Source organism: Meleagris gallopavo, chromosome 28 (assembly GCF_905368555.1).
Source record: "Meleagris gallopavo chromosome 28, MGAL_WU_HG_1.1, whole genome shotgun sequence".
Taxonomy (NCBI): Eukaryota; Metazoa; Chordata; class Aves; order Galliformes; family Phasianidae; genus Meleagris; species Meleagris gallopavo.
The window spans coordinates 1,828,776-1,853,227 of record NC_139431.1 but is presented as its reverse complement, the minus strand read 5'-3'; the positions used below and the strand labels follow the sequence as shown (position 1 = coordinate 1,853,227).

Below are 24,452 nucleotides of genomic sequence, written 5' to 3'. Positions count from 1 at the left end.
AGGAGGAAGAGGAGGAGGAGGAAGAGGAGGAGGGGGCAGCAGCGGCTGCAGCGCGAGGGGAGGATGGATTTCTCTCCCCGCTGCCTCCGGATCAGGCGCTGAGAGAGAGCACAGAGGCAGCGTGCAGGGGTGGGCTGTCGTCCCCCCCCCTCCCTCCCCGTAGGACCGGAGGGCTCTTTGATGGGTCCAAAGCACCCCCAGCCTTTGTCTGCCCGCACCCGATGAGCGGCGGCCGCAGCGGATGCTCACGGTGATGGGAGACGGGAGGAGACCCCAGTGGTGAGTAGGGCTCCAGCCTTATTAGCTCTGTCGGGTGGTCACGGCTTTGGGGGGGAGGGGGGATGCTCCTGTGCCTGGGGCTTCTGCTGTTTGTTTGGGGTTTTACCCCTTCCTTCCTCTCTGTCTGATCTCTGGTATGAATGATGCATTCAAAAATGAGCAGATAAGCAGATGACAATAGGAAGTGCACGCAGCATCTGTGCATCTCTGCTGAGTGGTCCAGGAGGGGGCAAGGAGCACAACGGGTGCTCCAGGGAAAGGTTTCACTCAGAAGTGATGGGGGAGCTGGATTGCCAGTCCTACCCTGAAACCCTCTCTGGGATTGGGCTGATTCTTGCCTGGGCACTGATGGGGTGATTATGACGATCCCTATGGCGATGCAGTGGGGTTGCATTGGTGCCACCGAGACCGAAATGTGAAACCCATCCAGCATTGCACAGGGATGCCAGCAGGATGTGATCCCGCCAGGAGCAGCACTTTCAAGCATTAACCTCTCTGTGCCCGAGCCCTGGAGGAAGTGTCAAAGTTAAGGCATAAAGAAGAGACTGTATGAAATCCAGCAGCCTGGTCCTGTGCTCTCCCTCCTTCCTTCCCAACCTGCTTTTACCCACCAGTGCCAGGCACAAGCCTGCAGAGAGTGCAGCAAGGCAAAAAGAAAGGGGAAAGCAAACCAGGAACCCTGGGCAGTGGGGGTGCAGCCCATGGGCAGCAGGGCAGCAGGGTGCTGGGGGTGCACAGCCCCACACTGCAAGGATGGCCCCTGGGGGAGGTAAGAAGCTTTGGGATGCTCTGCAGGAGAAGCTCATGGGGTCATTTTAATGATGTCTCTGCTGGTTTCGTATTGATTTTACCCCTTCTTAGTTCCCTTCTCCGTGCACACACTGCTGTGTACAAGAAAAGCAACCCCTCCTGTGGCTGTAGGGTGCTGCCAGCCCAGCAGCAATGGGGATTGGGAATCCTGGGGTCTGTGCGCCCCTGTGAATTAAGGCCCCTTGGCTACATACAGACCCTGTCCATCTCCTCACCCTCCCTACCCTTCCCCCCCCAGCCATGTTGCTGTGCAGCTGCTGAGCCAGGACCCGGCCCCTGCTGCTGTTTGGAGGACAAGCAGCCCTGATGCTGCAGCCTGCATGCAGGTAGAGCCCGTAGCAAAGCTGGGAAGCAAACATTGCTTGCCTTAATTCTTTGTAGCTGCAGGCTCAGTGCAAGTTCCATGCAGTGCTGACTGCTCCCTGCTGTGGGACTTTTTGAGCCCATCAGTCACTGGTGGTCAGGTCTGGGACATGGAACACCACCGACCAGCTGCCGTCCTCCTCGCTATGGCAGGAGACCCCCATCCCTCCAATCCAGCCTCATTGCAGTGGGCAGAGCTCTCCTTGCGCTGGTGCAGAGCTGCCTTGTCACCCCCTTGGTGTTGGCATCAGGGGCTGTGCAGAGGAGAGATGAAAGCAAAACTCAGTGCCACATTCTGCTCCTCTGCCATTTTAAGCTCATTCCATTGAGTGGGACCTTTTCTTTTTTTATTTTCTGCAACGTGAAATGAGAAATTCAGTGTCAGCTGCTGGGGCTGAGCTGTAGGAACACCCATAGCAGGGCATGCTGATCCCTCTGGGGCTGAGAGCTCGGTGATCCTAAATTTCTGCCTAGGGTAGGGATGGGGCATGCAGGGAGGTCTTGAGCATGGACCAGAACGTGGCAGATTTCCTAAGAAGCTGCCAGCATGGCACTGACCCACAGCAGCTCCTTCCCAGCTTGGTATGATGGGGATACATCCATGACTTTGGCTCTCCTGGCCGTGAAATGGGGAAATGTCTGCAGCGTGAGCAGCAGCTCCCAGCCCAGCCCTGGACAGAGCCACAAGGAGCAGGATTGCTTACTGGGAATGCACTGGGAACAGAGAAAAATCACAATTCAGTGAGTCCTAAACTTGTTCCTATGAAGGGAGTTGGTCTCCTTGGGCTCGGGGTTGCATGTAGGGGTTGGGCTTTGTTTGCTGATGCTCATTGACCACCAGTTGTACCATGCCCCAAACAACCCCTGTTTGTTGTGGGGATTCTGTGGGGATCCAGGTTCCCCCCGTTCCACACTGACCTCACACCCAGGCAGCATCCAGCACCCAGGCAGTGACACGGTGGTTGACAGCAGAGAGTATTTTGTGATGAATAAATTTATAGAGGGCTTGTAAGAGGCTGTTCCAATGGGTGGGTTTAGGAAGGGAGTAAATGGCCGAGAAAATCACTCCGGTCACAGCTGGGAGCAGCGGGGGCTCAGCAGGGGGTTGGCAGCCCCCAGCCCTGTTTCTGTGTGCTGCATGTTGGGGGCGGGCTGCAGGGTCCCTCAGGGCAAGGAGTGGGGTCCCAGTGATGCCCCTATCCCATGAGAGAGGGGGGAGATGGATCCTCAGAGCAGCCCCCCCAGACATCTCATGTCATGCTCCCTGCGAGCTGTTTGCAAACAGTGGGAACGACGCCCCGGCTCTGTTGTGGAATGCAATAGCAAATAACAAAGAAATATGGGAAAATCGGGATCCGTTCCCAGACCGTTCACAAAGGGCTTAATTGGGATGTAGCAGTGCCTTATAGCCTGCTGCTGGCTCTGTGCACCGGGGTGCTTTTCACCCAGACGGGCAGAAGAGAGGAACTTAGTCAACAAATCACTCATGATAAATTATTCACCATCCTTACTCAGAATGAATGCCAGCTTCCCCCTCCAGCAGCTTATAAATGCGCCCATATTTTCTGACCCCTCCAGGCCCCAGAGCTGCCCGCTGGATTTAAAAGCCCATCCCAGGCACTATTATAAAACCATATTTTGTGGCGTTTATCACTGGCCATAAAGCAGCCTCTCCAGCATCAAAGTTGGTGTGCAGGGTCAGGGTCTGTCCACGCTGTCCTCCCATTGCCCATAGCTGAGCAGAGCCTCATCTCCAGCTTCATACTGGGAAACAAAGCAGTTTGCACGAAGCCGTGGTGCTCTGCAGCAATTGCTTTGAATGTAAAAGCTTTCATCAGTGCCGAGTTTGCAATCAACATAAAGGGGATTTTGCATTTTAACCAACCTTTCCCAACAGGAGAACTAATCCCAGCTTAGTTTGGGGGTAGAAAACACAGGGAAACCCCACTTATCCCAGCAGGGCCGTGTGGGTGAAGAGCATCAGTGTGGAAAAACAGAGAAAGCGATGCTGGCACCTGGGAAAAGAACAAGAATTCTTCTTTTCTCTTTATGGAACGTTACAAAATGAAGCAATTTGTTTTGCGCCGAATGCGTGTTTTAATTGGGTGCCCATCGCTCTTTCAGAGTATGATAATTCAATTTAATTCAAAGGTTCAGCCTTTCAAAACGTGGTTTGGAAACGCAGAACCAGCCCTGCTTGCTTGACTTGAGGGGTCCAGTTGGGTTCAGGCATTGCTCTGAGAGCTCTGCAGCGTCTGATCCGAATCTGCAGATGCTTGCAGTTGATCCAGAGCTGCGTTTTCCAACGAATGATTTTAGAAACATGGAGAAAATTTGCCAATTCCCATTCCTGAGTCAGTTTTCCTCCCTTCTATGTGCTGATGGCTGGGCAGCCAGGCTTCCCAGGGCCGGATTTGTGCAGCATCGTGTGGGTCACGTTGCTCCATTGGTCCGGAGTCAGGTCAGACCTTCTCACACCTGCGGTGCAGCAGCAGGATCTGACCCTGCATTGAGCACTGGGAAGGAGCAGCAGTTAGGGCTGGCTCCATGTCACACTGCACTGGGGAGCTCCGAGCCGCAGAGCAGCCAAGCATCACATTTTGCTTTATTTTATGTTTTCCCAAGTGCTGAATGGGGACGGAGAATGGGAGGAACATACAGTCAAAGTCATTTTCCTTTGGGAAACTGCTGTGCTTAGAAGGGAAATGGGTGATGGACGCTAAGGCATCACCCAGCAGCACTGCACTCCCCACTGCGCTGCTCCATCTGCCCTGCCCAGGGCTTGGGGCCAACCTTGGTTCTCCTGGTGTCCTTGATGCAAACGGTCTCCTTGGGCAGCGCCTGTCAGTAATGGGATTATGGAGCTAAATGAGTTGAAAAACCCCAGCAGGGAGGGGGAGAAGTTTGCAGTGAGAGGCTCCGAGCAGCTCCTGTCCACCCAGCAGTGTCCTCCCTTCGCTCTGCTTTGTGGGGCATCTTGTTGCATCTTGCTGCTAAGGCACCTGTGGCACTTAGGGGAAGGGAATGGGGTTTTGATGCTGTGGCACCCAGAGGGTTCTGCTGGTTGAGATGCTGTGGGTGAAGGGAGAGCGCAGGAAAGGGAAGCAGGGGGGACACAGAACAGGGAGAGGTTGAATGTTGCTAAAGCATTTGTCAAAAGATGCAATGGAAAAGGAGCTGTGTGGAAGGCTCAGCACCACGGGGCTGTGCCAGGTGAGAGAAATGGCCCAGCAGCTCTGCATGGATGGGAAGACCCCATGATCCCCATCCCATTGGGATTGTCCTTGAGGTCTTCATTGGTGGCAAAGCCTCTCTGCTCCCCAAGTGGGGCTCAACACCTCCAAACCAAATAGGAACAATGCCACAGCACAGAGCTTTTCCTCCATCCCCGCCCTAGGAAGGGGTGAAGCATCCCCAAAAGCCATGCATGGCAGTTGCTATGGCAACCCTACATTTTTCTTGTGATTCCTAATGACTTATTGGCATTTGCAGTAATCTACGGTTTGAGTGTTTTTTTTTCTTTGACTGCTGGATGTTGCTTTGCCTCCCCTCAGCCTCAAAGAACGGATTTATCCCATTGGGTGCTCAGCAGGGATCGGGCTGGGGATGCTGCCCTGGTGTTGTCAGCACAGCTTCCTAGGGAGCAGAAAAAGCTGGAGCCCTTTGCACAAGCAGGTGCTGAAGCACAGCTTCTTTTTTCCCTAGAGGAGAGCACAGACATACGGGGATGGAGAGGGACTGCTCCTGCAAGACAGAGATGCAGCAGAAAGCAGAGAAATGAGAGGAGCCCCATGCAAACCCCCAAACCACCGCAGGGTTGAACAGCATTCTGAGGTGCCAAACTCAGCTTGGAGAGAGAAATCAATGCTCTCTTGTTTTCAACCTATGCTTAACACCAAAAATTAACGCCTCGCCCAGGTTCACTGGGGCGGCTTAGGGACAATTTGCCATTGCAGTTTGTGGGGATGGAGCAGGACCTGAGGTCAGCGTGGGGTTTTCAGTGCAGCTCTGAGCTCTCCTGCGCAGCTCCTTCATAGCACAGGATTCTGCCAGCAGCACTGGGAGCAGCTCAACATCCAACCTGCAGTGCCACCCGCGTGCTCCTTATGGCTGTTGTGTCCTAATGAGCTGCTGAAACATCACCTGTGACCCTCAGGTCAGCATAGGCAGACGGCTGCCCTCCTGCCCCTGTGCAGCATTCCCTGCCTGCAGCACTACTGCTTAGCTGAAGAAATATTGTCTCCAGCAACAGGCATCTCTGGAGAAATAACAGCAGACGTCCCATCGTGGCTTAGATTTTAATTACGCTCAGGAATTCCTTCCCTTTTTTAAGCTGTGTTTAATAAACTGTTCTTCCCCACCTGCTGAAGAAAGCGCAAAGAGCTGAGGTTTATCCATCTGAAGGGATCGACATCAAAATGCTGCAGTGAGAGCACTTCAGCCTAAAGCATCCCCTGGGCTGGGAGCAGAGGGTAGTGCAAGAACCCAGTGCTCAGCTGCCCAGAGCTGCTGTCCCAGCACTTGAACTGGGAAGTGAGTCCTTATCCCAGTGCCAATTTGACATGGATGTGTGTTCCCCAGGTGACAGCCTCCTCACAGCAGTTTGGATTTGCTGCCAGCCACGTGGGCAGCAGAGCTCAAAAGGGCTTTTTGACATTGCCCCGAGCATCCCTGCTCTGAAGGATGCTGCCATGGCCTCGGTGTGGGCAGGAAGGGGGGAGGGTTACAGCCACGCTCCTATTGATCCTTCTGTTTCCATGCTGCTCAGCTGGGGAGAGTCCCCTGGGTGATGCAGCTGTGCTTGCCTGGATGGAGTCACCCCAAGCAGACCTGTGCTGGCCATAGGCTCAGGATGCCCATGGGATGGGGACAGAGCCTTGTGCTGAGTGGGTTGGGGTCTCAGGATGACCAGGAGCAGCACGGAGCAATGGACACTTTCTCACGGATTTCATATCTTTGGAGAGGAGGTTTCAAGCAGCTTGCATGCTGCAGCTCCAGGCGTGCTGCTTGCTTGGTTGATTAGAGAGATGTAGGAATAAATGGAAGAGATGTGAGCATCCCTCTCCAGTCCCAGCTCCTGTGCCATGCTGCCTTGATTTTTCACAAAGACTCAGTGTCCAGAGCTTCAGAGCTGTCTGCATCATTCAGTCAGGCTCACCAGGGCTGAAAATCTTGCTCCCTGTTCCCTCTGGAGGCTGTGCTTCATCCCACCCCAACCATCTGTGGGCTTTTCTGTATCTGCAGCATACAACAAAGGGCAATGGTATGTCATGGATACATATACCATCGTTTCCTGGCATGCACCTGTCTCTCCAGCACTCACATCGCTGCAAGGCACAAGCACACACTTGTGTTATGTGTTATGAGCTGCTGTTGCTGTCATGTTGGTGCAGCTCATTAGGTGTGTACAGCATAGGAGTGATCATGTCCCAGTGCCTGGCTGCTGGCAGTGCTCCATGCTCTGTGCCCCAGGCTGCTGGGATTGCAGGAGCTGTCTGAGAGCCAAAGAAAAGTGAGCAAATGAGACCCTGATTCCAGGGAGAGGAGCTGCAGTCTGCTTTAGGAATTGCAGGTGAGAAAAGGAGGAGGAGAGGGAAAAGGAGCCTTCTAGTGTGGGACTGCAGCAGGTTGCAAAGGACCCAGCTACACATTGCAAGGGCCCCAGCTTCAGATTGCAGAGGTTCAGGCTGCAGGTTGCAAGGGACCTGGCTGCAGTTTGCAAAAGGACCTGGTTGCAGATTGCAAAGGTCCCAGCTTCAGGTTGCAAAGATGCAGGCTGCAGGTTGGAAAGGATCCAACTGCAGGTTGCAAATGACCTGGCTGCAGGTTGCAAAGGACCCAGTTGAAGGTTGCAAAAGGTACTGGCCCATGGATGGGCCTGCAGCATGCCCAGCCCCAGCTCTGCAGGGATCCAGCTCCCACGCAGCAGCGTCGAAGCCGAGATCCTGCCAGCAACCTGCAGGGTGGGAGAAGGCAGAAGCTGGAGGTCTCCGTTTCCGCTGAAATCTGGCACCTTCCCCCTCTCTGGCAGCCTCATTAGAAGCTATATTTACACCCGAGTGCTCACAACACCCTTTCCCAAGCACCCCGGGGATTAAAAAAATCTGAATTCCAGCAGGATGCTCTGAAGAGTCGGGCTTGATTGACAGGAGTTCGGCTGACATCAGGAGCAGCAATGGCTGCAGCACCCCTGGCCCCAGAAGGAAGGGTGGGCAGGGAGAGACATCACAAGCAAAGCCATTCTGTCACCCAGCAGTGAGGACAGCAGTGCTCCCATTGAGGAGATGGCAAGCGATGAGTTAAGACCCTTCCAATGGGTGAAATCCACGGAGCTGGCTGTGTGTTACAAAGGAACAGGCTGCAAGATGCAAGGGGCCGGGCTGCAAGCTGCACCAAATTCAGCCACTCTGCAGCTGCTCGGGGTGGGTTGAAGCAAGGATTGGGGTCTGCAGCCCCCCAGCAGTGCAGCACACATCTCCTGGCTGCGGTGCCCACAGGAGCTCCATGCCTCCAGCAGGTTTCAGAGTCAGCCCACCTGGGATTGCAAACAATTAATTTCCCCAATCTGCACAACGATCAGCTTCTGAGGTGAACAATTAGCCGGGCACAAATTGTAATTGTCATCTCGGTTCTGATTTTAATTTGGCCTAATGAAGGCTAAGTGATGCCGTCTCGCTCCTTCTCCCACGGCCCCACCACTTCAGAGCCCCGTGGGGATGGGGTGGGCCAGGACCACAGCCATGCCCATGGTGGGGAGTGCAGGGGAATACATTCATTTTTTATTGCAGGCCACTTGTTTGCAGACATCAAGGCCAAAAAAAGCCGTATTTAGGGGAATTGGCTGCCCGTGTCCATGTGTTCTGCTTTGTCACAGTCTGTTAGCCTCTCCGCTTGCCCTTTGAAGCAGGGGGTTGTCATTTAATCTGAAACAGCGCACCATTATTTCCCCATTCTGATTTTACCTCTCTGCTGCCAAACATCTCCGGCCGTTGCCCCCCTTCTTCCCCTTCCATCCCCACATCCCCATGGCATCGTCATCCGCTGCGCCTTTCGGAGCTGGTGATGTTTCCTAGGGAATCCATCGTCCCACCGAATCGCCTGTCACTTGAATGGCTGATTAAATGGAAGGAGGCGGTGGCTGCACCCCTCGTACTGGGAGATCCCATTTGGTGGGAGCTGCGTGGGGCCCACGAAGGAGTGGCAGGTGAAATTGGCTGAACCTCAATGCTCCTCCTCCATTTCGGTGGAGGCTGAGCCTCCCGGGGTGCAGCTCTCCAACAGCACCAATTAAAACCATTAACATTCCCTGGGGGGAACAAGTTGGTGTCCGGCAGTCATTGCTCAAACTGAACAGTAGCTTTGCTTTAAGGGGAAAACACGTTCTGTGCCCTGCTAGGTTTTCAGACTTTAAAACTTGGTGGGTGACATCTGAAACCATAAAAGCAGCCTTTCAGTAACTAACTCATCCAAGTTGTAAAATAGATGCTTCATAGATTGAAATACTTGAGGTGCAGTACCATGCAAACACTCGTATGGACAGATCTTGGTGAAGGAAAGGCTTAAGCTCGGTGATTCTCATGGCTTCAAACGGCTGCAGGAGTGGTGTCACAACCAGAGATGTGACTTGTGAGATTCTGGGACTCTTTGAGAAACCTGGAAGGCTGGAAATCTGCTCTAGATTGGATATTATGAAGAATCTCTCCATGCAGATGGTGCTCAAGCATTGCAATGGGCTGCCGAGGGAAGTGGTGGAGTCCCTGAGCCTGGAGGTATGTAAGAGATGTGTGGACATGGTGTTAACAGATGTGGGTAGGGATAGACTCAATAGGTCACACTTACAGTTGGATGCAACGATCCCCAGATTGTTTTCCAACCTCAACAATTGTGTGGTTCTGTGCTTGTAGAGATCCTCCAAAGCCAGAGCCCATGCACCCTATGCTGGGATCCTACAACATCACAGCACACAGCAGCCCCACTGCCTGTTCCTGGCAAAATCAGGGAGATGTGGGCCCTTGCCTAGGGTTGTAACCATCAGCTCAACCCCATCCAGAAATTTGGATGGCCGTAGTTTTCCCCTGTTTGACCAAATCAACTCTGCTCCACATCTCAGTGTCACCTCGCTGCTCCCGCTGTCACCGTGCTGACAAGTGGCAGTGACATAGCACAGCAATCAGCTAACGACGGGGGCTCGTTAGGGCCAGGAAGACCCCGTTAGAGCTGTGTGCTTAATTGGGCAGAGCTCAAGGCTGGAGGGTGCAGGGCGATGCTGAGCATCGCTGCTTCGCTGCAGGTCAGAGCTGTGGCAGTTGGGTTCTGTGCTCATTACCATTTTCTCTTGCTATCCATACACATGCCTACATCCAGCGTCAGGCTGGGTTTTTTCACACTCCTTTCAAACCATTAATGACACATCCCAAAGTTCCTCCCAGAGCAGCCCCTCTCCTCCTGCCTCTGTGACTCGAATGGATGAGTATCTCCGCGGAGCTCAGTCATGCGAAAAGCATTTTCTGGGGCTTTTAGGAAAACAATATTTTGTCAGTTCCTCCAAGGACAGACAGTTATCTCGAGCTGCTCCTTCCCCTCCCTACCCCGCCATCTCCCAGCCATGCAAACACAGAGGGGCTGCAGCTGCACCCACCCTAAGGCCATGCACCCATTTGGGACGTGCGCCCGTTTGGAGGCAAGCACCCACAACCCCACTCTTGCTCTCTGCAATGCAAAAGAGCCCCTTGCAATGCAGCCCCCCATGCCAGCCGGGCGAGGTGCGGGGCTGCAGCCCCCCATTTCCTGCAGGGAGCTCCCCCAGCAGCAAAGCACTGCTGAACTGTGCCACGCACCTCATTGTCTCGCTGCCAAGCTGGGAAGCCTTAAACAGGCGGGATGAAGGCGGCAAATGTTTTCCATTTTCCCTTCCTGTTCCTATCGGGTGCTTTTATTATTATTATTATTTTATTTTAGATCCCTTTTGAATGACAGCTCTATCAAAACAGCTCATTTGGAAATGTCAGGTCCATTCTTGATAAGTCATCAGTCACGGTGATTGGTGCTGACAGACGCCCTGCAACGGTGCTGTGCTATCTAATATACTGCGCTGCAGTCTTTTGTAATATCACATTATTTTATTTATTCAGCATGGCATGAAATCCCTCCTTTAGGAAATGGGAAGAGGGAAAAAAAGTTAACCCTTCCGGTGATGCTTCCTTCTCCTGGATAGCCCACGTGGGAAGCGGCAGACATCAGGCTGTAGCATGGCACAGCAGTTCCAGTGTCACCATTTGGGGCTTTTTTGGGGGCACTGACCCTCCTTGTTGCTGTTCAGCCCCATGGAGCTGCTGTGTGGTCCTCTGGGTGCAGGGGGTGCTGCTCTCCTGCACCCCCTGATCTGCACCAAGCAGCCTTTGTTTGCTCTCATTAAAGCTTCTGCAAAATGCCCAACATGCAAAATATCCTTTTTATTAGCTGGAATTGACGGGGCTGTTTGGGACTGGCATCTGCTCCACTTTCAAGTCCAGGGCTCTGCCAAGCAGCCAGTGCTTGTCTCAGTGCTCTGAGTCTCAGTGCTCAATTCCTCGTGCATTCAGCATCCATTCATAGCAGCTCCTCCCAAAACCCAGGAGTGGAACAAGCCGTGGTGTCACTCATGGGCGTGCAACCATGAGGCCCTGCAGAAAACATCCTAAAACCAGAGCAGGGCGGGCAGAGATCTGAGAGTGCCTTCTCCCCTCCTTCAGTGCTGTAGCCAAGAGTCAGAGCTCTCCTTGATTTGCCACCTTTGGGGATTTCTGCTTTTCCAGGGTGCCCCCCTTCCCCACCACTTTTTCTCCTTTCTATCCTCTTGTCTACCCCATAGCCAGAAAGCTGGAGCACAAAAGGCTGTGGGCAGACTGCAGGCTGAGAGCATTAAACCTTGGCTTTCTCCCCCATGAAAATGCTGCTCCTTCCTCCTCCTCCTCCTCTTCCCATCCCCAGCGCCCTATGGCCCCGCTGTCACACGGCAGCAGCGGTGTCTGTCAGCCACCAGAAAATGACAGCAAATGGCAGGAAAAGGGCTCTGCTAATGGCACAAGTGACACGAGCACGCTGTTCACCAGCACAGAGGCTGCACTGCTGCATCCCACTGCTGCCCAGTTCTGTGCTGGGGGGCTGCGGGGTTTGGAAGCAAGCGAAGGGGTTGGAGAGGGGCTCAGAGGAATGCATCAATGCCCCCACTTCGCTGTGAGCCAATCTGGTGCACGTTGGCACAGCTCTCCCCACCAGCCATGGACAGCAGGTCCGTAGCGAGCTCATTAGGAGAGAGCTGGGGGTGATTTCCAGGCACTTCAATAACTGAGCAGCACAGTGGGCAGGAGGAGCTACGTGGCTCATTGCAGCACCGGGGATGTTTGTCTGCCAGGCGATAGCAGGGACAGGCATTGCCTGCAGCACAGCTCCCTGATGCTGCACGGTGCACCCCATCGCCGCGCACAGAGTTTTGGGGAAGAAAGCCTTAATTTCTGCCTCCAAACCTGGCAAAATGGAGCTAAATCTCACGAGCAAGATTCTGGTGCAAAAAACACAGAGCTGCATGCTGGCAAGGGCACGGGGCAGGGACTGAAGGGCACAGCAGCATCCCCACAAGGCATGGCCCCAAGGCTGGGGGTCCCACACGGGGTCCTAAGCAAAAGAACTGCAGGGAGGTGAATGGACTCCGTGCTGAGCTCCGTTGATAGCAGATAGCATTTTCTAAAGCCTGCGGGTGATGAAGGAGCCAAATGGCATTTGGAACCCTGCACGAGGCTCTCAGAGGCTTTTACACAGTGAAGGGCTCTAAATTAGCTATTGCCACTCAGGAAAGAGATTGGGGAGATAGCATTCTGGAAACAGAGAGAGCGCAGCAACAGTTGGAAAGGGCAAACAGCGAGCTGGAGGATGAGCACAGCAGCAGAGCGGAGTCAGTGGTAGAAGGACGGGAAGCAGCCACCATTCCACCCATCCCCACCTCTCCCATTGCCATCCCGTGCTATTGGGGATGCCCTGGGTTTGGGCTGTTTGCAGTGGGAAGGTGAGGAGGAAGGGGACAGTGCTGCAGTGGCCACGCACAGCTGAGCCCTGCTGCAGCCCGGAGATGTGCCAGTCGTGTGAGCAGCATCCAAAAACGCACCGAGATGCTGCCCAATGCAGCACGGGGTCTGCTGAGGACACCAATATTTCAGAGTAAGGAACGATTCAGCCACAAGCTGAGGCTGAGAATCCATCTTCCCAGCAATCCAGCCGGGAGATCAGCCAGCTCATCCAGTTTGCTTTTGAAAGACATTTACAAATGCACACGATAACCCTGAGATCAACCCTGAAACCAGGCAGCCCCGGGGCTCCTGGTGGAGTTATCTCAGTGAAACGGCCTCGGGGCTTCCCATAGCTGGAGGATGGCACAGGACCACTCAGGGCCAGCACAGAAGCCAGGGACACCTGTGGGTCCAGAGCCTGAAAGCAAAAGATGAGGAAGAGTAGCCTCATTTCCCAACCCTCCTCATTAAAAACCACCCAAAGCACTGTTGGGGGAGGGGGGGGGTGGGGAGCAGCAGTCTGATAAGGGTGTGAGCATGGCTGCTGCCCGCCGGCTGCGGGTGGATGGGGCTGATAGGAGATGCAGCAGTGGAGCTGTTTGCTTTGCACGCTCCCTGGCAGCATTTTATCTGCTGGCTTCTTGCTGGATGAGCAGAACCAACGTTATCTCCCTCCCTGCCAGGAGAGCTGCAGGACGAGGCCTTCAGGCAGCAAGCAGAGTCTCTGAGTCTGCTTGCACAAAACATGGCTTAACAGAGGAAAGAAACACCCAGAGCAGCAGCCCAGCATTCGGAGGGCTCTGCTCCCTGCCTTGTGCAAATGCCTTTTGGGGGTAACAGCTCAGCACAGAGCATGGCTTTGCCCCATCCGTGCCTTTGCTGGTTGCAAGGATCCATGTAGGATTTCCCATCCTCTACTCCGTGCTGCTTATTTGCTTTACAGCTGCAGAAGAGCCGGGGCAGGAGCATCCCTCCAACCATGCAGCAAGGGCGCAGAGCTGCATAATGCCCCCGAATTTAATAAAACGCCTCAAACAGGCAAAGTTTTTCCTTTGCCAGCTGCTTAATTAAATTGCCTAATGCTGTTTGCGATCACAGCACAAACTCCTGTGTTTAAAGACCACAGCGTTGCCATGGCACTCACCCGGCGGATGGTGCGGGGCTGTGACAAAGCATACAGATGAGAAAAGCAGTGCTGGGGAGTTGCCACGTTACCGGAGGGATTGGGTGGATTTGTAGTTATTTATTTATTGGTTTATTTTCTGACGTGGCAGCAAACTCCCTGCTGAGGTCTGGGTGCTTTGTGCTGAATGGAGAGGCTGCTTTTCCACCCTGGGGTACTGATGCTGCAACCCAGCTGTGCTGCTGAACCAGGTTGCAGAAGGAGGGCCGGGGAGGCATTCAGCTTCCAGAAACACTGAGCATTGCTGTGCCGTTGCCGTGCCATTGCTTTGTACACAGGGTTTGTATGGACACAACAGACTGCAAGCCCAGAGGGTTTTGCTGTTCTCCTAACATGAGGCTGAGATGGGAGCTGAGCATCCCTGATCCACAGTGCCACGTGTGCATGGCGAAGATTCCATCAGCTTCTCGTCTGGGAGAAAAGCAGAACTCACATCCAGCAGAGGTTCTGCTGAGGTCTCCAGCCACAGCCCCAGCACTCCATCTCCTCTTCTTCTTTTCACCCCCCCACATCCCACCTGCACCAATGGAGGCAGTGCTGCCCATCGCTGTTGGAGGGCTGGAAGGAAATCAGAGCTGGTTGGAGCATCGGCAGATGGCTGCAGTGGGGAGGGGAGAATCCTTGAGTCATAGAATAATCACAGAGTTAGTAAAGTTGGAAAAGAAAACTAAGATCACCACGTCCAACCATCAGCCCAACACCACTAGGCTGTATGCCTCAAATCACAGAACGGTTGGGATTGAAAAGAACCTCGACAGACCATCGTGTCCGACTCCCCACAGCAAACAGGGGCACCCACAGCTCCATCATTTCCCACCCCACCCCACCACCATCAGATAACGACTGGACCTCAGCACTTTAAATGAGATTTAACACGTCAGGTATTGTATGTTAAGCAGGGGATCATTAAAAACACTCATTAGAGATTAACAGCTATCTAGTAGATACTGCCAGTATCACAGTTGTCAGAGTGGCTCATCCAGAATGCTGCAGTTCAGAGATCCCTTGGGATGTACTTAGCACATTGTAGCTCGGGGTTGACCCTGTGCTCCACACCATCACACAGCCCACAGCGATGCTCCAGCACTGACATTTCACATCTGGAGCCACGGAGGGCTTAACAGCATCACATGGTGATGCTGTGCGTATCCCCAACCACACCACACCAATGGGCCATCACAGCAAAGCCCTGCAGAATGGAATGCCGCAGACAAAGAGGGATAGAGGAGCTTTTCAGATCACGGCAGGGTGCCTTACTTCCAAGTTTCGTAAGTAGTCAATACAGAACCCTTTAACTCGCTGCTGGTTTTCTCATTAACTCAACCTGTAAGGTTTGAGCAGTGCGGATGTGACTTCAGCACAGGGATAAACATCACTGGGTGCCACGACCCCAAGCTGAAGCTCTGCCACAAATCCCTTCTTTTTGGGGTGCACGCAGGAGAGATGCACGCATGGGTCTGATATCGGCGTCTCAGTGCACAGAGAGGATCCTGCTGGGCTGGAGCAAGTGTGTGCATCTCAGGCTGCAAAGCCCTGCAGAGCTGTGTGTTCCCACCCTCCTGCTCCCTGCACACAAGGGTTGGATCCCCCTTAGGATCCTCCATGGCATCGTGCCCTGAAAAAGAGCAAAAAGGCATTGGGGGGGGGACAGGTCCTCCAGCATCTGGCTGCCACTTCTCATCTGGCACTGCACTGATGGGGATGCAGAGGCTCACGGCTGCCTGAGCACAGCAAAATGGGAAAGCTGTGACAGCCACACTCAGATTCGGTAAAGCTGTCATTCAGAAAAGAGGAGGGTTTGGCAGGAGCTCACAGCATGCTCAGGGCAGTGCTGTGCACCCAGGGTGGCTGAGATGGCTGCTAAGCCTTGGGGACGTCACCTGGGGACACCAGTGCAGGATTGATGCTGCTTGCAGAGTAGATCCACTGCTCAACCTCTGCCTTTTGTAGACAGCACCCTATCAGGGTGACAGAAGCTCTCCATCACCTCCCGCCCCATTGCACACCCCGGAGACCATCAGCCCCTCTCACTGCTGCTAAGGGAGAGGGGAGGGCAGGGAGCTGGCTCAGCTGCAGCCATCCATCTCCCACAGCCGGGCTGCTCTGTGGCAGCAGGGGAGAGGCAGCAGCGACCAAAGCTCCTTCCATGCAGTGATTTATCTCCTGGCTTCATCCAGCAAACTTGCTGATGAAAAGACTCTTCCCTTCTCTGTGCCTCATCAATTCTCATTCTCGTTGCTTTTCTATTTTGTGCTGGCTTTTTTTTTTTTTTTTTTCTTTTTTTTTCCCCCTCTGGTCTTCTGCTGCCTCTTCATGCAATGCTGTGTGCCAGCATCAGCCCTCCCTGATCCATTTGGGGAATGTGTCCAACAGAACCAGAAACCCAAGCAGAAAATTATGGTTTTCTGTAAATTCGGGTCCTTTTGCTATACAACCACCCAGGCCATTGGAGCATCACCTCACACACAGGGCTTTCCATAGCCAGCCCTGGGCAAGAGCACTTTTCTGGGCTCTTCTTCACAATATTATATATACATATATACATACTCTTTCATATTATTTCTTCTTAAGGAGAAAAAATTCTATGATATTTTAATGGCTGGAGAGATTTACAGCCACAGGAGTGTCCGTGCATTTAAAAAGAAAGATGAGGGTCCATCAGAAGCGGCAGAAATCAATACCACCTTCCCCTCCTTTAATGCAGGAGGTGCTTTAAAGGCAGTGCCCCCACAGCAGGCGGTGCAGGGATCGATTCTGGCATCAGGTTTGGTTGAGTCAATGCTGAACAAAGTTTGTTTGGAAGCCCTTTATAGGGAGAACAAGGCGGTGATACGAGGGGGTCCACCCAGCATGGATGGGGTTAATGGGCTTCTCTCTTCTTCCAGGAGCCTCTAATGAGTTCAGCGACTCCTGGTCCTGTTAATTAGATCCTAGCAGTGCTTTAAGTGCTGAGGTGCATGGTTAGGGTTGGATGGTTGGTCCCAGTCCCTCCTGTGGTTTCCAGAGGGCAACTGGGGTGGGATTCCCCAGGCCAGGGCAGTCAGTGTAGGACTAAAGAGGATGAGATGGGTGTGAGAGGTTCCACGGGCTGCTGGTAGCCCTGTACTGAGCAACCATGAGCCAACATCCAAACCTCTTGGGCTGGGAAGGGAGAGGTGATGCTGCTGATACAAAGCAGGTGAAGTGGATGTATTAGTATGTCTTGGGGCTGATGCTGGAGCTCCCGTGCGTGGGGCTTTGCTTCTCCAGCCCACTCCACGTGTGTAAGGTCTTCCCTAATGCAACTCCTTGTCTGCCCTCTTTCAGGAATGATCTTGAGGAGCAACCTGGAAAACGCAGCAGAGTGCCGAAATGAACCCGCTGGGGAGGAAGAGGAGGCGAAGCTCTGATTAGAGGACTGGCCCCGCTCAGGGGGTGATGTGCCCTCAGCTGGGGGGGGCAGGCAGGGCAGTGGGGGCTGATTGCCCCGAGGGCTTCGCTTGGGGCATCTCCTCCTGCAGACCCCATCCCCACCACGGTCACCCCATGCCCCTCTCTGGCTGCACCCCCTGAGCTTTCCCCGACCGAAGGAAGCCGGTCCCACCACCCAAAAATGAGAGGTTTCCAGGGCAGCTCGCTGCTGCTCTGCGTAGTGGCTGCTGCTGCCATCCCCATCGTACCCTGGAAGGTGAAATGCCCTCTGCAGTGCGTGTGCCAGATCAGACCCTGGTACACCCCGCGCTCTGCGTACCGGGAGGCTGCCACCGTGGACTGCAATGATTTGTTCATCACTGCCGTGCCCGAGGATCTGCCAGCGGGGACGCACACATTGCTTCTGCAAAGCAACAACATCGCCAGGCTGGAGCAGAGCGAGCTGGACTATCTCAGAAACCTCACAGAGCTGGACCTGTCGCAGAACAGCTTCTCTAATGTTTGGGATTTCGGCCTGAAGAGCATGCCGCAGCTCCTCAGCCTGCACCTGGAGGAGAACCGGCTGACCGAGCTGCCCGACAGCAGCTTCCCAGGGTTGGGCAGCCTGCAGGAGCTCTACCTGAACCACAATCAACTGCGCAGGATCGCGCCCCGTGCCTTCGCCGGCCTCGGCAGCCTCCTGCGCCTGCACCTCAACTCCAACCTCCTGCGGATGGTGGACAGCCGCTGGTTCCAGATGCTGCCCAGCCTGGAGATTCTCATGATCGGAGGCAACAGGGTGGATGCTATTTTGGATATGAATTTCAGGCCCCTATCAAACCTTCGCAGCTTGGTGCTGGCTGGGATGAACCTGCGGGAGATCTCGGACTACGCGCTGGAGGGGCTGCGCAGCCTGGAGAGCCTCTCTTTCTATGACAACAAGCTGGTGACCGTCCCCAAACGGGCGCTGCAGCGAGTGCCCAGCCTCAAGTTCCTGGATCTGAACAAAAACCCATTGCAGAGGGTCAGGCAGAGTGACTTCACCAACATGCTGCACCTCAAGGAGCTGGGGCTCAACAACATGGAGGAGCTGGTGTCCATTGACAAGTTCGCCTTGATCAACCTCCCCGAGCTGACCAAGCTGGACGTCACCAACAACCCCAAGCTGTCCTTCATCCACCCCAACGCCTTCCACCACCTTCCCCAAATGGAAACCCTCATGCTCAACAACAACGCCCTAAGTGCCTTGCATAAGCAGACGGTCGAGTCCCTGCCCAACCTGCAGGAGATCAGCATCCACAGCAACCCCATCCGCTGCGACTGCGTCATCCGTTGGGTCAACAGCACCGAGACCCACATCCGCTTCATCGAGCCGCAGTCCACGCTGTGCGCTGAGCCCCCCGACCTCAAAAGGAGGCACATTCGGGACGTCCCCTTCCGAGAGATGACGGATCGGTGTCTGCCTCTCATCTCCACCCAGAGCTTTCCCTCCCGTCTGGAAGTGATGGATGGTGACAACATCTCCTTGCATTGTCGGGCGATGGCGGAGCCGGATGCGGAGATCTACTGGGTCACCCCCTCGGGGGTGAAGTTAATCCCCTATGCACATGATGGACGCTACAAGGTGCACCCCGAAGGGACTCTGGAGATCATGGGGATCTCAGCACAGGAGGCCGGGCTCTACACCTGCGTGGCCCAAAACTTGCTGGGGGCAGACACCAAGAGCATCACCGTGCTGGTCAACAGCTCCTTCCCGCATAGCGAGGCCAGCTTGGAGCTGGTGGTGCTGGACATCCAGCCCTACCACATCCTGCTCACTTGGAAGCCGCACCTCAACGCCGTCTCCTCCAATCTCACCTGGTCCAGCTTCCTGCTCAGCTCCAGCTTGGACACAACCAACGTCGCTCGCATCCCGCTGGGGACCCATGCATACAACATCACCCGGCTCCACCAGGACACGGAGTACTGGGCTTGCCTCCACGTGGCCTTTGTAGACTTGCAGGCCAAGGTGGCATGCGTCAACGCCAGGACTAAAGAGGCCATCCGCCACCACCGCTTCCTCGGGGACAAGCAGTGCCTCCTGACACTGCTGGCCCTCAGCATCCTGCTGCTGGCCACCGCCCTGGTGGCACGCTGCGGTTTTGGGGACGAGCCCAGGAGGGCTGGTGATGCACTACGGGATGCAGGGGCCGTGAGAGTGGTTTACCCCCGTCTTGCCCAGCACTGGGCTCAGGGGCCACGCAACGGGCAGCTCCTGGCTGTGGAGGTGCAGGCGGCACCCCTGGACTCCTGAAGGCTGTCACACTGGTTGGGTTGGGTGGGAGTGGGGTGGGGAGAGGGAGGGAGAAACTATTTTTTACCAAAAAAAAAAAAAAAAAAAAAGGAAAAAAATCACACAAAACAGAACAAAAAGTGAAGACACGGTGTAATATCACGGACTTGGCTAAGAGACAAAGCAGTGTGGGGATGCTGAGGAGCAGAGCTTGGCCGCGGGGCTTGCAGAGCTCTACACGGTCTGGATCTGTGTGTAGCTCCTACAAGCAGCCCTGGGACAGCTGGGATGGTTGAAGAGCCATAGGGATGGGCAGTAGGTCACCCCTTCCCACACGCCCTGGCAGCTCCATGGTTGGACAGTCCTTGCTTTGGAAATACAAAAAAAAAAAAAAAAAAAAAAAAGTATTTCCCTTTAGGATACGTTTTCCTTTGTTTGTTTCTTGTTTTTCTTGAGTAATCAGCCACAAACCCACCCCCTGCTCCTTCCCACTGCTCCCTCCTTTGCTCACTGCCATCCCCCAGAGCGAAGCAGAGGGGATGGATGGCAGCCACATGGGGCAAACAGAGCAGAAGTGGCAGCAGTGACGCATCTCGTAATGGGCATCCCTGTAGGGCTGCCTGACTGCAACCCCATATCCTGCAAGTGCAATCTCATGGCTGTTTTGTAAACTTCAGAGGGTAATGTTACAGAAAGAGAAAGGAGGAGAGGGGGAGGAAGGATATTCTTGCTTTTCTTTTTCTTTTTTTCTTCTAAATTTCTGTATGTACTGCTGTGCAGCAAGAGGGCTTTATGGTAACAAACCTCCCTTTAGATGCAGGAGGGAATGGGATCCAGGACAGTTCAGCCCCTGCACTGCTGTACACTATGGGAAGTGAAAGGAGAGGAAAGCATGGAATCTGCTCTCCTGCTTTCTCTTAAGCAGGAGTTAAAAGTCACAGATGAATGGGGTCCATTGCACTGCACAGTTCAGCTAAATGGCTGCTGCAACCCACTGAAAGAGTTGCTGAGAAATAAGCAATGCTGCAAACCAGAGGTTGAAATGCCAGATGCATGCAATTAATTCAGCTGGGGCAGGGTACAGCTCCCTTCCTCCATAGGGAGATCCCAAATCCCTCACCTCCAAAAGGAGCTGTTTTCAAACCATTTATACCCCCCTATCCACAGACCTGGCTGTGGGCAGCAGCTGCAGAGCACCATCAGTGCCTCATCCACTATTCACTGCTGCTGATGTTTATTATCAATGTGCTGTGTCAGGTGAAACCACTCCCTGTCCCCATGCTGGAGCCCATGCAGCACCGTGAGGCAGCACCCCGCAGCCCTCACTGCACAGCTCAATCTCAGCATCCTGCACCAGCCCAACGATAAATTTCCCCTCTGCAATTTTTCGTGCCATTTCCAGCTCCTGATCGGGTGCATCAGGCCAGAAATGAGCTTTTCAGGGTGAATTATAGTGGCTGCAAAGTGTTATAGGGCTCACGGATCCTCCTCTGCTCGCAGGCTGAGCCTGCAGTGGAAAGCAGGAGGGCTCTTCAATCTGCCACCGAAGTCAAAGCAGATCCAGGGCTGGATTCTCATTTCTCCATGTCTCATATCTGCTTCTTCCACCCTCCATCCCTCCTCCTCCTCTTTCTCAGTGCAAGCAGCATCATGGATCCCATATGCAAGAGGGCTTCTGGCAAAGCCAACTGAGAACACAGCATGCCAGGCTCTATTTTAAGCTCCTAATAAAACAAGTTTCTAGAGGGGCCCCTCTTTCATGCAGCCCCACAGCACTGCCCTGCACTCAGCACCCACTGCTGGGCAGCCCCAGCACCCACATCCCTGTCCTTTGGGCTCCCAGAGAAATGCAATGGGCACATCATTGGTTCATTAGGGAATCAAAGCAGGCCTCTCCTCCAGCACTTCCTGCAGAATGATTTGAATTAAAACGTCCAACCTCCCTGGGAAATGTCAGCAGTGTTATCCATATGCATGATGCCATTAGGATGAAGCAGGTGCAGCTCAAAAAACCTTCAGGAAGACCTGCCTGTCAATCTCCACGGTGAGCACCTCTCCCTCCAAACACTCCATCACCTCTCCCTGCTCTGCTGCAATGCTCTGAAAATGGGGAAACGGAAAGAGAAGCTGCTCAGCCCTTTGCATACTGCAGCTCCAGCTTCCTACATGAGCCAACCACCGAGGAAATGGGTTCAGTTGAGCTCAGGTGGGCAGTGAGGTGCCCATCAATCATACTGATGGAGAGCAGCTGGGGCAGATGGAGGTCTGCTTTGAGCCAGGCAAGCATTGACCTCCTTGATGTTGGGACGGGGTGCTTTGCAATTAGTTGCTTTGCTTCATTTCCAATCCCTGCTCTGTGTTCTGGGATGCTTCCCCCTTGCACTGAGGTGCTCAGGGCTCACCTCCTGCTTTGGGGGGTCACCAAAGAAGCAAAGGTTTGGGGACAAAGTGCTGCTTTGTCACACCATGGCAATGTGCTATGGATGCTGGCGAGCCAGGAGTCTGTAGAGTCATCCTGGAGCCGTGTTAAATCCTAATAAGGAGCAGGGAGGGGGAATTGAGTTTGGGTTTGCATGTGGCAGGGCTCCTGCTAATAAGAAATGGATGCTGATAGGGAACAAGGAGCTGGAGCCCAGCTGGGAGGAGCAGGCAGAGAGCTATAGGGAGAGCAGCAGTGTGAGGGTTTGGAAGGGCAAAACCACAGCAACAGGGGGCTGAAAGTCCCATCCCTTGTAGATAGCTGCTTTGCACCACGAGGAAACACAATGAGAGCAGCAGTGGGGAAAAACAACAGCAAAACCTGCTTGGAGATGCTTGGGGGTGGCTGCCCCACCACTCAGACCCATGGAAAACCTATGGGGAGCTGCTGGTTTCCAGCTTGAATGCCAGAGGGCTTTGGTCTTTCCCAACCCTTTGTACACCTCACGCAGCATCTTGTAAATCTTTAATTACAAGAAAATTGCAACCTTAACAGCGAACACACAAACGGAGCTGATAAATATTTAAAATTGCCACCGTGCCAGATCTGAGGGGGATTAAGGAAAGATATATTGGAGTGACAGTTATTAAACACTAAATCCCAGCAAATGTTACCGAGTGGATAAATAATGCAGCGCAGTGACAGCCGGCTGCGGGCGAGGGGGGAACATCTGCTATAGGGGGAGAAGCTGTGGTGCATCCCAAAATCCTGGTGTGTGTGTGGAGGGGGTGATGAGGAACAGCCTTCTGCCTTTCCTGCTTGGAAACATAATTCTTAGTGCTGCTCAGCAGCTGAGAAAGAGCCCGAAGAGGATGGTGGCAGCAGCTTGCATGAAATATTGGGTTTTCCTCCTGGAAATTTTGGGGGTTTCTCCTCCCACGCAAAGCAGCTGTGTGAGTACAGCTGGGCTGGAGGAGCATGGATTCTGTGCCCTCCATCCTCACTGTGCTCCCAGCTGCCCCCCTCCCATCCCCAACCTTGCTGTCAGCTTTGAGGTCACTGCTCGATCTGCATTATTAAATTCCCAGCCAGCATTAAAGATTTACGACTTCACGAAAGGTAACTAGCAAAAAGTTAATTATTCCTAATAGTCCAGGCTTCTCTCTGGCGGAGGGAGGATGCTCGGAGCGTGAATTACCCCAGCAACCTTCCCAATAAAATATTGATCTAAAAAAGTTGGTTCATTATAAATATTACAGCAGTGATGAGGCTTTGCCATGAGCTGCCTCGTCCCGGCGCAGCGACAGAGATGCTCTGTGCTGGACAAGGGCTGCCCCATGGATGCCAGTGCCCACCTGGTAAATCTTTAATTGAAATTGAAGGGAACTGTGAGCTTCGCTGGTATGGAGAGAACAGTAAATATTTAACAGGGGAACTGCACAGCGTTAAGGGAAAGTGGGGAGAAGAGAGATAAGTGGCACCTATAGGACATTAAATCTGGATAGAGCAGCCAAGGAGATGAATTAAACATCCCCCATCAGCAGGGCAGGCCTCAGACCCAAACTGGGAGCTTGCAGCTGTCGGATGGATAGGACCCAAAACATCAGAGAGCAATGGGAACTCAATGCACACGCAGAATCCAGGCACAGAAGGATGGATGAGCATTCCCACTGTGATGTGCACAGTCATGCAGTCACCAATTCCCTGCGCAGGGTTAATAGCTGAGGATGTGCTGCCCACCTAATGAATGGGCCACGCTCCTTGTCCTCTCTGTTAGCATGGCTGATTGATGGCACAGTGCTCATGGGCAGTGTTTTAAGCCACGTTCAGCGTTATTATGGTTTAAAGGTTTCTTTATGGTTTAAAGGTCTGTCTACAACATTTTATTTCCAGGTAGGAGGAGAAAATACAATTTTCCAAGCAAGGGTCAGAGATAAGAGTGCTGTCAGGATGAAGCAAGTGCTGCTTTATGCCAAATGAGAGCAACAGCTGGAGCTGGAAGGGCTGTCAGTGTGGGTTACAATCCTCTGCTAATGGCAATAATGAGACTATTGTAGCAAGTTAACTCGCTTGCTCTTGTATTCTTCCTTGTGGTACTGATTTTAAAGAGAACACCGTTTCCAAACAAAATAATAATACCTAGCACTTGTAAAGCTGCTCCCACGCTCGCAGCAATATGCAAACGTTTATGTGCCATTTAAAGCATCCCACTAAGTCACTCCGGTAAACGTCCTTCCTGATTTACTGCTGGGTGCACAGATACTGCAGTGCCAGGATGGTTTAATGCAGACTTTGCCACTACTCCAGAGCCAGGTGTGCCTTTGTCCAGTGTGCTGCTCTATCACAGAGATTGCGTTCCCTTGTTCAGAGGGTTCCCTAATGCTGACACCTGCATCACTGACACTGCCCCCAAAGCACTGCTTCCCTATAAAAGATGAGCTAGAAAGCAGCACAGTGAAGCTGAAGGACTTCAGAGAGCAGCAGCCAAGCAGGAGTAGCCCTGCTATATGGCATGCTGCTGTAAAAACAAAGCCTTCATTTTCTGCTAACCTCTTCCCCGTCGAACCACATCCCACTTGCACCTATGAGGATGAAATGCCAGCTGCACTGCTGTTTCCCATAGGAGATGAACGGCCACCTCATTTCTGCACACACCCCACCAGCCCTCCCTGTTAAGCTGAACTCTGAGGTGAG

The 24,452-nt window shown here is 53.5% G+C and overlaps 1 protein-coding gene across 1 annotated transcript; it reads left to right on the top strand.

Moving 5' to 3' along the window:
- LRRN2 (leucine rich repeat neuronal 2) lies at positions 1 to 19,364 on the top strand. The gene is made up of 2 exons (XM_010724222.4): positions 1 to 279; positions 16,984 to 19,364. The coding sequence occupies exon 2, from the start codon at positions 17,270 to 17,272 to the stop codon at positions 19,358 to 19,360; it is 2,091 nt and encodes a 696-aa protein (XP_010722524.1). The 5' UTR covers positions 1 to 279; positions 16,984 to 17,269; the 3' UTR covers positions 19,361 to 19,364.
- The last annotated feature ends 5,088 nt before the right edge of the window (positions 19,365 to 24,452 follow it).